General features: G+C 31.2%; 1 protein-coding gene across 1 annotated transcript in view; it reads left to right on the top strand.

Moving 5' to 3' along the window:
* Positions 1 to 17,892, top strand: part of LOC128171599 (uncharacterized) — a 37,243-nt gene that overhangs the window by 12,600 nt on the left and 6,751 nt on the right. Inside the window, exon 2 of the mRNA XM_052837395.1 lies at positions 4,205 to 4,432. Within this exon, the coding sequence (XP_052693355.1) occupies positions 4,205 to 4,432 (228 nt within the window). The remainder of the gene's footprint in view (positions 1 to 4,204; positions 4,433 to 17,892) is intronic.

Raw genomic sequence — 17,892 nt, 5'->3', positions numbered from 1 at the left:
CAAGGTATGCAAAATTAGTCCGAAATCCTCTATGTTTCCAGATATGGACATGCTTCTCACTATTTGTCAAATGTTCCAAGCCTTTGTTTATACTGATGACCTCCTCGTTATATCCAACCGGTGATTTCCGAGGGTCGCGGCGCAACAGTTGGCCAATTATCACGGATTTTACAACATATCCATGTATCAAATAGTTCGCAAATGAAAAAAAAACGTCTTGTGCAATGACATGTGCTGGTTGAGTCTTCGCATCGTTACCCCCTATCTCAAGAACATATAAACTAGGAACTGCCGAAAATGCTCACAATCTGGACGAGTTAGCAAGTCCGTAAATAGACAAACCCCCTTGGCGTCAAAAACAGACACTAATTTTTTCCTCATCGAGACCCAAGTTTTCATACACAGGGTTTTGTAAAATAAATCGTTCCAATCGTGTTACATAAGAATGTCCAATAATGCACACTGATGTTCGATCCGCAATTTTGACTGTTTACAAAATGTCAGTACATACCCCGGGCGCAGATGGTAAAAACTTACACTGCACACCTATTTTAACACTTACGTTTAACAAAATAACAAAGTCTTAAAGCAAATTTTCAAACTATCGGAAAGTACATGGTCGGGAATTAAACTTTACAAAGCGATCAATATCTTAGTTTACGAAAACACGTCCTTCTCACACTTGAATAAAACCAAAAGTGATATCCACGTGATCAAAATACTCTCATTTCATTGACTAATGACAAGGTACAAACACAGACAATTATTAATAGGTACAGGATGGACGAATTAGCTAAAGATTACCATAAAAAACGGAACTCAAATTAGAATTTAAAAAAAAAGAATTAGCGATACAATAAGGACATAAAGCATATTATTTGGCAATAATATTTCATTCTCAGGTCTGACCCTTAATTTGACAATAATTGAAAAATAATGACATTGATACCAAGACTCGTGGAAGGGAGATGTCAAGATAAAATAGCATATATATTAATTCATAATTCTTTGTTTTGTTAACAAAGCTCGAATATTGTCATTTTTTACTTGTGTGTTGTATTGGTGTACGTTTCAATCAAATGCATCTTTCATTTGTTGATAATAGTATTTATGAAGATATCGAATTTGTTAAAATCGTTTTTTTCCTGTCATTGTGTCTAAGAAATTACATTATATTTTTGTAAACAGCTATAAAACTCGAGCTTTGTTTACATAACAAATAACTCTTTCCTCTGTATATCGCTTGTAACTTGACTTTAACATTCAATATTTTTTTTTTATTTCACACATTCTGCAGACATACAATGCATAATTATGATACTTTAAATGTAATATTCAGAAGTGAAAATTTTATTTGAGAGAGATAAAGAGAATGAAAATTCAAGTAAAAATTGGATTCCAGATGTTCCAATGAGTATCAATCATCTCATTTTAACCATTCTATAAGAAATGAATTTCTGTGTTTCATAGAAGAGTTTTAAAGACACCATTGCATAAGAAACACTCAATTGTTTCTTAGTGCACCTTGCTGTGTGAATATAGAACGTCAACCAAAGAAAAATGATATTAAGGATATCTTTTATTAAGGATGCCTAGAATGAACGTGTTTTTTTTTTTTTAGAAAATGTAACCTGAAAATTGATTTTTTCTTCTAAATAATGTTTAGAATTTCTAAAAAAGATTGAACACAATCACATTCCCACAATATATGTTATATAGTTTCCTTGTCGCTGTGACAACAGGTGCACATTTTAGAGTTTACTTTTTAATTTTGAATAAAAAAGAGTTTGTTGCTAAAATTTTGTAAATTATTCTGTATTGGAACCATTAACATTTTCAGTTTTTCATTCCACCTTCTTTTACATATTGTCACAAAGATTTTACTGTTTAAAATATCATAAAAGAACTTTGACTTTTTACATTTCATAACTTTATATATGATTTCTCTAATAAGCGGGTTTGCTAATTTTCTTAAACTTTGGTTTTCACCCAACTTTCCGATGCATGTCTTTACAGCATGGATTATACTTGCATATTCTAAAAAGTTGACCTTAACATTTGTATACATGTCCCAAAACTTATCAAAACTAAGACAAGTACTATCTTCCTCAATGATATCATGATGTATCTAATATTATTATCAAATAGTTGTTTATTAAAAAAAGATTTCCCTCCAATATGGATCAAAGGGATATAAAATAAAGGTGAGTCTGCAGTTGCACCAGACTATAATGTATTATGCAGGTCAACCCATGCTTTAAATACATCTATCCAGAAAATATTAGCTTTTCTAATTCTTTACAATAAAAGGCAGACGGGTTTGGGATAGACATTAGTATATGATTCAACAAAGGTAGCACTAATGTCTTAATAACTGTAATCTTGCAAATGGGACTTAAATGTCTTCTCTCCCATTGTTTAAGAATAAACTTAATTTTAACCGATTTTGAATCATAAGTAATACCAGGCATATTTAGCAAATCAACATCAAAATTTATTCCAAGCAAAGTGAATTTAGTAGATCATAAATTCAACTTGCTATTAGGAATAGGTATATCATTACTATATTTTTTGGAATATATCAATACAGTATGAGTTTTTGAATAATTAATACACAAGCCAGCCATTTCCGAGAATCTATGTAATGCAGAAATGGTTTCTAATAAACTTTCTTCACTTCCATCCAGGATAACTGAGGTGTCATCTGCAAGTTGCGAAATCTTTTTTCAATATTACCCACTGCTATACCTTTCATTTTTTCCTTTTTTCCAATTTGTATTGCAAAATTTTTCTGCACAAATCAGGAATATATAAGGGGATAATGGATCTCCTTGTCTACACCCCCTCTGAATATTAAAAATTTCAGAAAGATTGCCAACTTGATTAACTGCAGATAACATTCAATATTTTAGTCAATCGTTTAAAAAGCACCAGTAAGCCATTTTATACATAAAAATTTAAAATAAAATTTTGATCTCAAATCGTGTTTAAGTCCCTTTAAAAGATTATAACAACACTTTTTGAAAATAAAAATAAAATGTATAACGAGAAGATAATTAAGAAACATTTTTCATATACATGCATTCTATTTATACCTAAAAACATTTTTGTTAGAAACATCAGAAAATGCATAAAAAACACTTTTCAGTCAATATTTTTGAAAAAGAAAAAAATAAATATAATTAAAGCAATGGTTATAAAGCTAATGGTGATATACATGTAATTGAATTTATAAGCTGAAAAGGCTTTACTGTATTTGAATTTATGTCAGCCATCCAGACAATCATTTAAGAAAGGAGTCTTCTCGTTATCAAACATACTTCTTATAATAAGAAATTCTTGAAATTTTGACAGTCAAATGGATCATATTACCAATTGTTATTGTTATTGTTTTTGCATAAAGGTCAAGTCAAGGTCACTACCTTTTTACTCAACGTAAAGGATGATAAAAATAAGTGTAAGTCTTTGTAGTTCTGGAGACATTTGTTTAAGATTTGAAGATTTTATTCTTCAATGAAATGATAGAAGGGCAAAATGTCTATCAGCTTATACAACTTTTAAAATTGAATAAATATTTATACTAAAATTGATATTGCTCAGCCCGCATTTCCTCTATTTTTCTTAAATTTTGACTATTTTTTTACGCTTCCAATAATGAAATATTTCTGATTTTTATGTATAATGAAGACTTTATATAAACATATTAATTGACAGAAAAGCTAATATATTCACCATTCAATAAGAGAGTAAAACTGATTTTAGTGATTCTTTCACAAAACTCAATGTATAGAATGGGCGCTTTAAAAAGCTTAAAAAAATGTAATGTGATAGGCAAACTATATTTTAAAAACATATTCTGAAACCCAAGTATCGTATCATTAGTTCACATTAAAAAAATCCAACAATATTGTTATTGTTTTTAAAATGCTAAAACAGATTAATCTGCAGCATTTCTGAATTGCAAAACATATAATATTTTCCCACGCCAATTCTACGCGAAAAATAGATCCCTTGTTAGATTCTAAACATTGATTACTTTTTCAATGCCAAGTTGTATGATAAGAAAAAAAGAAATAAAAATATTCTATTTTTAGTTCCTTTCATCTTGATTCAATGAATAATTAATCAAATTTATGTTTGACAAGTCGAACCAGAAACGACTCCTTCCTTAAGTACGCTTCATATGTTTTTCTTAATTCTTCAGAGAACATTGCCTTAAACAAACTTGCGTGGCAGCAGCATCCTTACCCTTATCAACCTTGGGGACCGGATCGTGCTGTAGACGGACGGTATACAAACCTGTCTGCTGCTGGAGGACAGTGTGTTATATCTGACAATAATGAAAAGACAGCAGAATGGAGAGTATATCTTGGAAGACTACTCAGTATACACCACATCGTTATACAGTACAGAACTGAAAATGTTGCCTGGGGTAAGAAATATTTAAAAAATAAATTAATGCACTTGATTTCAATTTACGCTTAAGGTATCCGATGTACAATTGACCAAAAAATGATGCCTGGTAAGGTATATATTCAATGTACTCGTTTGATAGGTAAGGATATGTAGTTTCTAAAAATAGATGTTTTTCCCGCCAAATCACTATGGGGAAGTAACTCTAGCTCTGCAAATCACGCATGGTAAAATACTACTTTTCTTTGACGAAAACATGTGTAATCATTAATAATATTTATCAAATAAAAATTGCCAACATATTTTGATAAAAATAAAGTTTTTAAATAAATTGATTAATTTAACAATATCTTTTTTTATTTTCTCGAATTTTTTTTTACAATAACCATAACGACTAACGCGATTTTTACCCCCCCCCCCACGTCAGCCGTCGCATTCATAATCCAACGCATATTCCCGTTAGCTGGTAATTTTCCTGTTTTCTATACCTTTACCATTTAGAACTTGTAATTTTAGAATTAAAAATCTAAACTGTTCAGTTTTTTTTCATTCAGCAAAATGTTTGCACAAAAAATATTGTTACTAATACAACGAAGTCGTGAATTGCGGGTCACATCAGGTGTGTAAAGCGTTACGAACAAAGCGTGCAAGAACCGTGTGAAATGTTTTATTAGAATTCATTCCAAACCAATTCATTCCAACCTCGTAGAAAACGATATATATTGTATTATCTTTTACTCAAAATTGTATCCTTTTTAACAAAAAATTTAAGTCAGTTTTAAAATGGAGGATGTCGATAAAGTCTGACTACGATGTTTCCGTATCGGTACAATTGTGGAATGTACAATACATCAACATGCTTTTCACAGTTATAACAAAATATGAATCAACCATAAATGACGCTGTGATGTTGTAATAAGCATGCATTTTTACACGATAAGATTGTGTACAAATACCACACATAACATGCATCGAACATCGGCTATCTGGCTGAACCTGTCAATCAAATTTCGAGTATTTGATTTCATTGGATGGTGACGCGCCTTTTTTATGTAAACAGCAAAATGAAACGAATTGACTTTAAAGCAGTCGGAATCAGTATCTAATAGTATTATTTGAATGATATAAAATCCAGCGATTTTGAAAAAGAGTAAAAAATGTACCGTTTATGCACATACATGTGATATGAAATGCGAGAGAAGAAAATTGTTTGGAATCCCGATGAAAAAATAAATCAATGATTAGAAATTTCATTATTTGACTCTTGTTAACTTGATTTACGGAAAATAACAAGGAGATGTTTTAACACAATAATTACAATAAACGTGTACAAGCATTTTAACCACGAAATCCGTATGCATAGTACTTATTAAAAATAGTTAGTAGCAAATACGCCGTTATACAAATGTTAAGTCCGCAACACTCTGTATGTTTGATGAAATTAGTTATACAAAAAATTGAACAGATTGAATAGGGCCATACGATTAACAAACAATTAACAATTCAAGTTATGCACATTCACAATATCTACGAAATCAATGATTTAAACGACCTACTCAGTATTTTTCGACGAAATACGTGACTTGTGCACTGCAACATTTACTCTATAAATTAGGATTTTTTTCTTCACGTTATTGCAAGAGCGCCGCGGGAAAAAAATAACGTCATACAACGGCAAATGACGTAAAGCTGCTACAACGTCACAATCAACGTAAGGGGGAAAAGTTAAAATAACTCGTTTTAAAATTAAGAAAAAAAAATATTGCTTTAGTTTATGCATCAATTGTTTATTATTTATCGTTTATTATGTCAGATCAAAAATAGTGCGACTTTTTGAAAATTTATTTCAAGCTCCGTAATCTACCGAGCTCATCCCGGAAAATCCCGAGCTCTCTGGCTCAATTGTACATCGGATACCTTAAGAATATTTTATCACAGATGAATATCAAAATATATATCTGCATTGCTATATTGCAAAATTCTGTGCCATCTCTCTTTTGTTTACATATATTTAACTGTGCGTCTATTATGCAATTTTGTAAAGAAAGCTGACTATTGAAAAACCACCACATAGAAATTTATTAAATTTTATCTTAGCATATAAAAAAATCAATAAACCTAAACTATTGATCACGTATAGATAATTCACACACGATGCAAATAACTTTTAAGAAAGTAATTCAATTAAAAGGATAGACATATTCATCTTCTAGCTTATCTTTTATGAAAATCTATGTGTACATCAAATTTTTAGATTTTATAATCAATCTTTATCAAAGATAAGTGTATCTCAAAATGTTTATCTATATTTTATTCCAAACATGATTACATATAGGAATCACCTCGAAAGTGAAATCACAGTAAATTCAGAAAAAATTAACATTTAATGAGGTACGCCATTGCCGATATGATGCGCACTCTAGATTCACAATTCTATAAATAAGACTTCCACCCCACTCCAATACAATTCCAGTAAACCTTTGTGCCGTCCTATTAATAGTACATCAATTCAGAAAATTAAACCAATGTTTTAGAAATCTCCTTTAGTGTTTTATAGCTCACGAGTCTTTTATAAACGATAAGCTTGTAATGTGGAATATTGACATCTTTTTTCCATTCGAAAGTGACTTAGCACATTTTCTCATCGTTAACTTCTGGGTCTGTTTCAATACAAAATCCACGTATACATCACATTTTTAAACCCTTAATTGAAACCTGATAAGCTAAAAAGGCGTTTCAAATGGGAAATCTTCAAAAAATTTCAGACTTTTGAATGGACATTGTTTGAAGTTTTGAGGTATTGAGGTATACATATCGAGTAATTGATCAAAATGTGAATCGACAATATCTTGGGACTGAGTTATAAAAAATACTGTTGCCATCATTACCAAGAAAGTTATCTAGCCGAAGTCGTTTTTACAAAAGGTCCGCCCCGATAAACGGACTCGTAATGTTTAAATTTAGAGTGCATTGTTGCAACCACTATTGAAATAAATCCAGCATTGAAATGAATTATTTCAATAGTGGTTTAGATAGTATTGTATTAGAATAACCCCTTTGCAACCACTATTGATAAACATTATTTCAATAGTAATTGGAATGTATATAATTAGAAAAGTCACTTTGCAACCACTATTGAGATACAATTTTTTATTAAAATTGTGTTTCCACTCGTGGTAAGGAATTAATTTTTTTTATCAATATTACTTTGTAATCACTATTGAACCATATTTTTCAAACGCAAGAAACACTATATCCAACGAACAATTTCAGATACATAGTTAAGGTATTACTGACGTGCATATTTTACAGTAATAATAACCGAGACCTTGAAAAAAATGTTATAATGTTACGAATATAATAAATAGAGATAAATAACCAATTATAGCAGGTTAACATGCATACGAACTGCTTAAAATGCACAATTAAGGTATTAAAGATTTGCATAGTTTAAAGTATTTCTAATTGAGGCTAAGATATTAATGTACCTATGTTAGAATTTTCACAGTTGCACAGAAATCACAAATTCTCTCAGATTACAATATAGAATTGTTTTCATTTTTAAGGTCTTCCGCTGGGAGCGGAAAACCTTACTATTACTCTGAAACAATTTCAGAATTCTTCTTATTTTTTTTCTTCTAGACGCCAACTTTGAACCTTAATATCTCGCTTGTTTGTACACCAATTGTTTTGAAATTTGCTGGTCTGATAACATGTTGTCGTTACATATTTTAGTTGATGAAAATCACCATCCGGTTTTGAAATATTCCCCTTTTAGTAAAATTTAACGACCTTTTTTGTCCGATTGGTTTAGCTTAAACGATGACTGGCAGAGTCTCAAAGATGGACTTGTTTGGAAGCTTATACAGTCATTTCATGCATATCTTTTACAGTTTAATGCTATGCTATGGTATGCGATTTTAATGATATGCTATGAGATTTGTATGCTATGCTATGAGATTTGTATCCTATGCTATGAGAAATTGAAATGAAGTGCTTAATGATATGGTATGCTATGCTATGCTATGGTATGCTATGAGATTTGAACAAAAACGCCTCCATACACAGAAGAGTTCCACAGATTTCGAAGTGAAATAATAAGAAGCCAAAGTTTACCACAAATCTATCATGTAAACATTTATTTTTTCAAATAAAAACATTTGAAACCGAGTTAAAATAATGTTGTATGCTATGCTATGGTATGCTATGGTATGATATGACGAATGTGATTCTATGAGATTGTATGCTATGGTATGAGATTCCAATGCTATGCTATGAGATTTCAATGCTATGCTATGAGATTTCAATGCTATGCTATGCTATGGTGTATGTTGTAAAAGATATGCTTGAACTGACTGTACATTGAATTTGTGCGAGACATATTTTATTTGTTATTTAAATGCAAATAAAAAGGGTGTTATATATGTTGAAACAAACGTTAGAAAAAAAATGCAAAAAATTCGCGTATTTTCCGTTTTAGTTTTCTACCTGATAAGAATTTGTTATAAGATGTATTCTAAAAGTTCTTGGTCTTACCGAGACATTTCATTCGGTATATAGAAAAAAAGGGGCTGGCCCCTATAATTAGGGAATGAAAGGCGTTAAAAGTGTTTTGTCAAAAACTTGTAAAGGAATAAAAACTTCTAATGCATTATTGAAGCAAAGTTGTAAAGAAATTAATTCCAAATCCTTCCATACTATTCAATTTGATGTTTTCGTAATTTGTAGTCAGTATTTGCAGAAACAATTGTTGTCAGTTCGGTCCAATTTTTAGGGGGTGTGCACGTTTAGGAGGTTATGAAAGGGCTTCTTGTAATGCACTAACTGATACATGCAGCGCATAAAGATGATTCCACATTAAATTCCCAAATGTTTTTATTCATACGTACATTTTCATTTCATAAAAATGAACCGCTTTGACATTATTCTTGTTGTTTGTTTCATAACTATGCCCCTTTCTATATTTAAATGCATTACGAGACTCAGGTAACCAATCGATTGTAGAGCCGCTAGCTGTATTCAGGCCGTCGCCCAGACGACAGTGCATGTGCTTGTAGAGCTGGACGTACACATGTTTAACGCCCCACTGTTTTACTGTAACGGAGACATTTTGGATTGTTTCAGTACTGGGAGATGTGTTAATAAAATGGTTCCAATGCATAGTAAATAAACTCAACTTCTCTACAATACACGGCCGTCATATAAAGCACAATGTGTGTTACTGACATGACAAATGTACGCTGCCAATTTAAACGAACACGGGATTGCTTCCGATAGAACATTTCTTTTAAAGCAAAACAAAATACTGATTTACGATGAGGATAATATTATCATCGTGGAGATGATTTTAAAAAGTGAACTTAATATTCGTATACGATGATATTTGAATCCAAAGCTGCTTATTCTAAGATACGGTTATTATAGATAATAATTATGACTTGCCCCGCGTTTCGCGTTTCTTTTTTGCAAAACATCTACAAACGAATTTATCAAACAACCCTCAGCGACAATTTATAAATTATGTATTACATGTACATACACAATTCTAAAGAGGTAATTAAATAAATTTTATAAATGCTTTATAATTGTACTCGCTATCTTCCATGGAAAAAAGTTGCATGGAAAAAATGTTGTTCAATGTTCATCAAATACGCTGCAGCATTAGCAATTGAAAATAATTAACAAACTGTATATTAAGAGATTGATACATTGACACAAACATTCAGACCCACAATGTGTTTTTTGTTCACAAATTCTATAAAATGTAAACTCAATTACTGAATTTTTTACCGTTTTCCGTCTGGGTTATTTTGAATCACGTGTGTACGCTATGTGTACATATAGATTAATAGCCATATAGATAGACACTTTTTAAAGTCTTTAATTTTTAAAAGAAATGGTGTACATGCAAGGCATTGCAATGCTAGGGCAATTGAATTCAAACAATGTATATGGTGAGGTTCGGACTGATACTGGTTCTGCTTGTTCTACAAATAGCAAATGTAAGACGAAGTATCGGAGTGTTATTTTTTAAACAAAGATAAGTACTGCTTTCTTCAATGATTGCATTACAAAACAAAGTATTTCATTGGAAGCATTATTAGTTACCTTAGCTGCATATATGTAGCTCTCGGTCTGGATCTCGGAAAAATTGACTAGGTACCATCCGAAAATTTTCATTCAAGGGCTGGAGACTTGCAGCTAACATTACTTTTAAACATATATTTTAGAATTTGCCGCTGTTCATAAATTCATTAAAAGACGCGCAGATTCAAGTGGTAATATTTCGTTTGATATGGGATTGATGACGTCTACTCATATTGTTTTCATTAAAACATTTCGTTATTTCAAGCTTGTGGGTGGAATGAAAACAGTTTCACATTTTATTTGACATAAATATTAACAATATTCAAGGTTTTCCCTCATTTTCAAGAAATGATAAGAAGGACTCCCAGAATAAGAAAATAGACGCAAAGTAAACTGCATTCACGGTGCATGGTCACATTGTATAAAGTGTCTCAAAAGTTTCTTTTTTTGGACTCGTCTTCTATAACTGCGAAAAATTAATGAATGATACATTCTGGCGCGGAGTCTTGTAAATAAAATTTCCATTGGTCAGAATTGATTCTTTAGTGAGGGTCGGGGTAGGTATAAAACCAATATATCGTTCAAAGTTTTGAATTGTTAACAATGATATATCAGATGGAATGTTTTAGAACGATTTATTAATCCATAATACAGTCATTTGTAATCGGTTGACGTGTGAACAGGATTGTGTATTTAGTAGGCGGGCATCCTACACCCTATAAATTTAAGGCAAATGGAATCGTCCAGCAGATAGAGAAAACAAAACCCCCTGGCATTTAAGTTCTTCCAGTTAACTTTCCAGACTGCATGTTATAACAAATTAATGATTTTGTTTGTTAATAAAAATTCAACATCAATTATAAATTAACAATGAATGTACACTCTAGTACGCTAGTACACAGTCTTGTTGCGATGACACCCCCCCCCCACCCCGGTCATGATACCTATTTCTAAATCAGGATTACACACGTGCTTGCATGTGGCAGAAGACAAGCTGGAACTTAACTGTTAAATGAACTATATGTTACTGATATCATCTTATGGAAATGTATTTCGCCTTAGTAAGTACGTGTAGTAACTGATACATGTAATTATGAAAACCATAGAGGAATGCATGTATATGCTTGATCATATTGGAAAATATGCTTGACGTCATATAGGAAAATTCAGGCACGTAGAATCGGGCCTGGCCCCCTCCCCACTTTTTCTCGCAACAACTATTTTTTTTTTAAATTTACATATAAAGAATTGAATTATCATGGAGTTGCCCCCCCCACCCCACCCCCACTATTTTGGGAGTATGTAAGAAATTGAAAATCATGAAATTAGGAGTGAAATTGAAGTTTTAGATATACTAAGCCCCGCCCCCTACCCCGATTAGATTTTGAAGATTTTGGAAAATTGAAAATTCCTTTTTTTTTTTTTGCTTGTCAAGATTTCTTGCATGAGTTTGCCCCCCCCCCCACACACACACACACAAACACATTCAAAAACGATACTACGTGCCTGGAAATTACCCATTTTCTTTATCCCCTTTTTAAATAAACAAAACAAACCAACAAACAGAACTGATTCAGATAAATATGATTACATGTATCAAAAATAAACCTCAAAAACAAACTACACATTGATCCTTCATCCACGATATTGCCTTTTCGATATTTGTCACCGTTGTAGACCCGTGTTACAATCTATTATGTAGTTGCTTGCACGACAAAGAAACCCTTTATGATCTACGTTTTCATTAACGCATATAAAGAAAAAATACATTTTGATTTATTCTTGAATTTCTTTTGATTTAAAAAAAAGAGAAGAAATTAGTTCTCAGTTTCTCTTAATGCCTGTTTGTTAGCGGTTAATCTAAATTCTTTTTTTTATATCCTTTTGTAGTTTAAAAAAATGCGATGTAAATATTTTTTCCGTGCAATATTTTGGATAAAGCATGAAGAGTTGTTTCTTGAAATTTTATTAGACCATAAAATTGTAAATTGTAAACATTGAAAATTGTGCCCCATTTCTTTCTTTTTTTAAGGTAAATTTTTTATTGATTAAAAAAATATTATTCTTCGAGACAAAACGAATTGACATAATCAATAAGAGTTTGACAATATTGGCATTCCGAAATTTTGGAAAATTAATTTTTAAATAAAAATGGTTAAAATTACCGGCATCGGTCTTCTCCATGCGCGGATTTAGAAGGAAAGGGGAAGGGTTCCAGATCCCCCCCCCCTGCAAAATTTCTTTCAATTACGTGTACATTATAAACTTACCAAAATATGCCTCGGACATCCCTTTGCAAACTCAAATAACCGTCAGACCCTCAACCCCTATCTCGGAAAAAATTCTGATCCGCGCATGCCCCCCCTCCCCCCCCCCCCCATCCTCCTCGAAAAACAAAATTATTCTTCAAGACCACCTGTAAAATTTATAGGATCTCTGCATATCTACTAAAAGATTCATTGGCGCTTGCGTACGATAAAAATGCGTGTAAAATGTTTGCCAATCTTCTTTTTACCTTCATACCGGGCATAACCACAGTCCCACTGTGTGAATAAAATGCGGCGAATCAAACTATAGACAACGTGTTAAGATCTGTATTTGCTTATGAACATGTAGTATAGTACTTCGTTTCTTTTACTCAGTGTTTATACATCTAATATTGTACCATGGTCAGCTATCAATTTTTTGTGTTACGTCACAAGTATGACGCAGCTACGACGGAAGACCTAATCGTTGCTTGCAACGAGCTCGTCTCTAGTTTCTTTATCTTTTCTCTTTCTGTAGATATATCATTTTCTATGAAAATTGTAAATCATTTTGACAACAGTGAAAACCTTGTAAATTTCCAGAACTTCTATTCAGACCCTTTGAATATATAACAATTATTTATAACAAAAAATGTCATTGTAAATATCACTGTTGAGATAAATTATTTCAATAGTGGTTATCGATGTTTTTCATTATCTAACTATTGGAATTCTACCATATTTTTTTTTCAAAAGTAGTTGTAAATGAATGTTATTATATATGTACATATCACTTGAATGATAATTTTTTGTCATTTAGGTTGTGGAAGGATTTCGATGTAAGTTTTAATTTGCAAAAAATAGCTCAATATTATTTATAGGTAAATGTTATTATAAATATGATAAATATATTATTGGATTATTCTAGAACTTTATACCCTGATAGGAGGGTATATACTTGGCGTAAAAACACCTTTAAAACAAGGGCGTTTACTTACATCTAATTGGATTATTTTAGAATTTTATACCCTGATAAAAGGGAATATACTTGGCGTAAAAAAACACATATAAAACAAGGGCGTTTAGACTATATTTTGATATCTGAAAGTCTATCAAATTCTTTGGATTTTACTTGATTAAACATGGTTATAGATCAGACCACTCCATTGTTACTGCATAATTAAAATTCAATACCTTTAAAAGGGGGCGTGGATTGTGGAATTTTAATAACAGTCTACTGTCAGACATGAATTATGTACAAAAGGTGAAAGAAACAATGCTCAAGTTTAGCTTTTTTTTAAAAGCTTACCGTCTTTAGAACAAACCCTAAACAGCACTTAGTTATCAAATACAGTTTAACTCTTTTTTATACAAATGTCACCTTCCTCTACATAGCATGGCGAATGGATTTGTCTGAACATTGTTGTGTCATGTGTTGTTTAATCCTGCGTGTCTAAAATTGAGAACTGCGTATCCGAGCTTGTAAGTACCCGAGATCGACTATCGGGTGAAAGAGATCTTAGTTAGGGTCGTAGACTCGTATTAGTTTGATAAAATCAAAGTTATACCACTGCACTTATCTATCTAAGGTGCAAATAACTTTACCGATATTAGGCATACAGCATCACCTTTTTTTTTTTTTTACATTTTTGTATAAATATTTGAATAAACAATGCTTAGAGAAAAACAAATAATTTCAATATATATTATAGAATGTTACTTTCAACTAGTTGGACCTGATAACCAAAGGCTGAATTTCATTCATAGCAATTTGTATTGCTTTTTCGTGTTCTCACTTTTTAAGATTTAAAATCTACGAAATTTGTTAAGTTGTACGTGAAAAAGATCATTAGAAAATTATCTCCCTTGCGCCGAACAGTATTTCAACCAATGAAATAAATGTAAATTGTCACATCATGTATTTTCAACCAATCACAAAGGAAAGGAAGTGTACAACCCGGAGACTGTAAATTATTTCAACCCTTATACCGTCTTCCAAGGAAGACGGTAAAAACATTTGCAAACAATATTTGGTAAGAGACACTGAGGATATAGATGACAGTTTATTTTTAGATGTTCTGCTCATGGAAATTAGGGGTATTACTATTTCATATTCCACTTTTAAGAAAAAGGAAAGAGAAAATAAAGAAAAATCAATACTTGAAGAAATAGATAAATTAGAGTCTGAGGAAAATATTAATTTACATGCAGTTGAAAAAAAAAAGATTATTACTAGAAAACATTTGGAAAGAAAATATGATAGGGCATATGATCAGAGGTAAAGCTAGGTGGGTTGAGGAAGGGGAGAAGCCTACCAGATATTTTTGTAACTTGGAAAATCGTAATTATATTAATAAAACTATCAAAAAATTAGAAGGAAATGATCTATGACCAGGCAAAAATTCTTAATGAAGTGAAAACTTTTTACAAAAATCTCTATGCAAAAAGAAATTCTGAACTATTAGACCTATATAAGACATTATTCAAATCCATATTCCAAAATTAGATATATGTCTCTCAGAATCCTTCGACACAAATATATCTGAAAATGAAATTGATGAAGTCTTATAAAACATGAAAAACAATAAATCCCCAGGTAGCGATGGATATACTGTTTACTTTTTTAAATTGTTTTGGGTTGACATAAAGGAATTTAACCTGAAGTCAATAAATTGTATTTTCTCCAAAAAAGGAACTTCCTATTTCTCAACGTTGGGGAATTATATATCATGTTTGCCGAAGGGAGATAAACCTAGACAATTTTTTAAAAAACTGGCGACCAATTACAGATTTGAATGTTATATATAAACTTATTTCAGGTTGTCTTAGTTCAAGAATTAAACCTACTATAGATTATTTTATTTCTGACACTTCTGACATTTTAGTTGGGCTTTATTAAAGGAAGATACATTGGAGAAAATACCATATTTATATATGTTTTGATGCATTTTACTGAAGTTAAGAAAATACAAGAACTATTAGTGTAAATAGATTTTGAAAAAGTCTTCGATTCAATTTATTGGTCTTTTATTTACAAAGTCTTGAAGTTTTTCGGATTTAGTGAATACATTATTCAATGGATTAAGATACTTAACACAAATTTCAAGGTTGTAGTTTTACAAAGTGGTTTTTTATCAGACCAACTTTCTGTTGAGAGAGGATGTAGGCAAGGAGACCCTGTTGCACCTTATTTATTTCTTCTTTGTGCCGAGATTCTATCAGCCTTGATGAAGCAAAATAATGATATTAAGGACATTCTGATACATGGTAATAAACATAAAATAAGTCAATATGCTGATGATACATTTTTAATTCTTGATGGCTCACCTAATTCACTATTTACTGATTTTAATACTTTATTTTTTCAAAACTTTCTGGGCTGAAAGGAAATAGCTCTAAACAAAAATAATTTGGATAGGATCGAAAAAAAAATTTCAATTCAGGTGTTTCATCACTCTAGATGGAAACTTGATTGGGGTTCAACAACATTTAATTTATTGGGTACCTATTTTTCTGTTGCTTTGAACAAATTACTGCCCTAAACTACTCTATGCAGATTCCTAAAATAAAAAGTATGATGCAACACTGGAAAAGAAGAATTCTAACTCCAATTGGTTGTGTGACTGTAGTAAAGTCCTTAACCATTCCAAAAAATAACTACTTATTTATATCATTGCCGACACCCAGAAGGGAGACAATTTTATCTCAAAAAAGACATTTTTAAATGTGTTTGGAATGCAAAGTGTGACAAAATAAATCGTTCAGTTATAACTCAAGACTATCAACAAGGAGGGTTAAAATTTTTGGAAATGAACTAATGTATTATATCATTGAAATGCTCATGGTTGAAAAGGTTGATTAAAGGTAAAAAATCATGGATATATATTTTCGAAGCTATTAATGGCGTACAAATTGTTAACAAATTACTCGATTTTGGTGATGCATTCATATCTGAATGTGTAATTCCACAAAAAAAATGTTTTCAATTCTTTTCTCTGTGTTATGAAATCTGTTAATGGGAGTGTCATCAAAGAAAACCTCACTAGTATACCTGTTTGGTATAACACAAATACTAAGGTGGGTATGAAAACACTATTAATAAAAAGCTGGTATGAAAAGGGTGTTAAAATGATAAGTGATTTTCTTGATGTAGATGGAAATCTTTTACCACATGATATTTTTTAACGTAGATTTGATATGATTGTCTGTATTATGCAGTATAACAGTGTAGTAAGTGCCATATCAAGATATCTTAAATCTTTTCTTACAAAAATTCCTACCAAGGGTTTGTTACTCCACATATTCCAATGCATTATAAATCTTTGTTGTTGCATAATAAATGAAATAATGTAGTGTATAGACAATTAAACTCTTGTAATGTAATTCCTACTTCTATTACAAAGTGGGAATCCGATTTAGTTCAATATGAAGCCAAAATATGTGTTAATGATGCTTTTAATGTATGCTTTAAAACAACGAAAGACACTCAGCTATAATGGTTACAATTTAGATTACTACATAGAATTCTAACTGTGAACCATTACTTAAAGAAAATTATTGTGATGTCCTCTGACTGTTCCTCATTTTGTAATCATGAAGTTGAGACATTTCAGCATGGCTTCATGAATTGTGAAAAAGTATTAACAATATGGAGTAACCTAAGCTTGCATATTTACCATGCTACTTCCTTAAGACTTGGTTTTAATGTAGTTAATATTTTGTAAGTTGAACTTCCAATTTCTAAAAACAACAAAGTTATTAATTTAATTATTCTATGTTCAAAACAATATTTGTTATTAAAAAAAGACAAACTGCCTTGAAAAATATAAAGCCTGTAAAAAAGTTTGAAATGCATATATTTGCCAATACCTGGCAACCCTGGTCATCTATTTTTGACACCATGATTCAATCATATATAGTCATGATATTTGTCTTAATTAACATTTTGTTAATAAATTGCCAATTTATGTACTTTCATCTGTTTTAATATTCTTCCTCTTTTATATTTACATGATTTTTTTTATGTTATTTTTCTTTCTTTAATTATTTGGTTATTTTTCCAGTTTAAGCAGCCTCTACTAATTAGATTGAGTGTGAGCGAGTGAGCGTGAGTAAGCGTGAGTGAGTGAGTGAGTGAGTGAGTGAG

The sequence above is a fragment of the Crassostrea angulata genome, chromosome 2 (assembly GCF_025612915.1).
Source record: "Crassostrea angulata isolate pt1a10 chromosome 2, ASM2561291v2, whole genome shotgun sequence".
Taxonomy (NCBI): domain Eukaryota; kingdom Metazoa; phylum Mollusca; class Bivalvia; order Ostreida; family Ostreidae; genus Magallana; species Magallana angulata.
The sequence above is the reverse complement of the archived record's forward strand: the minus strand, read 5'-3'. Positions and strand labels throughout refer to the sequence as shown.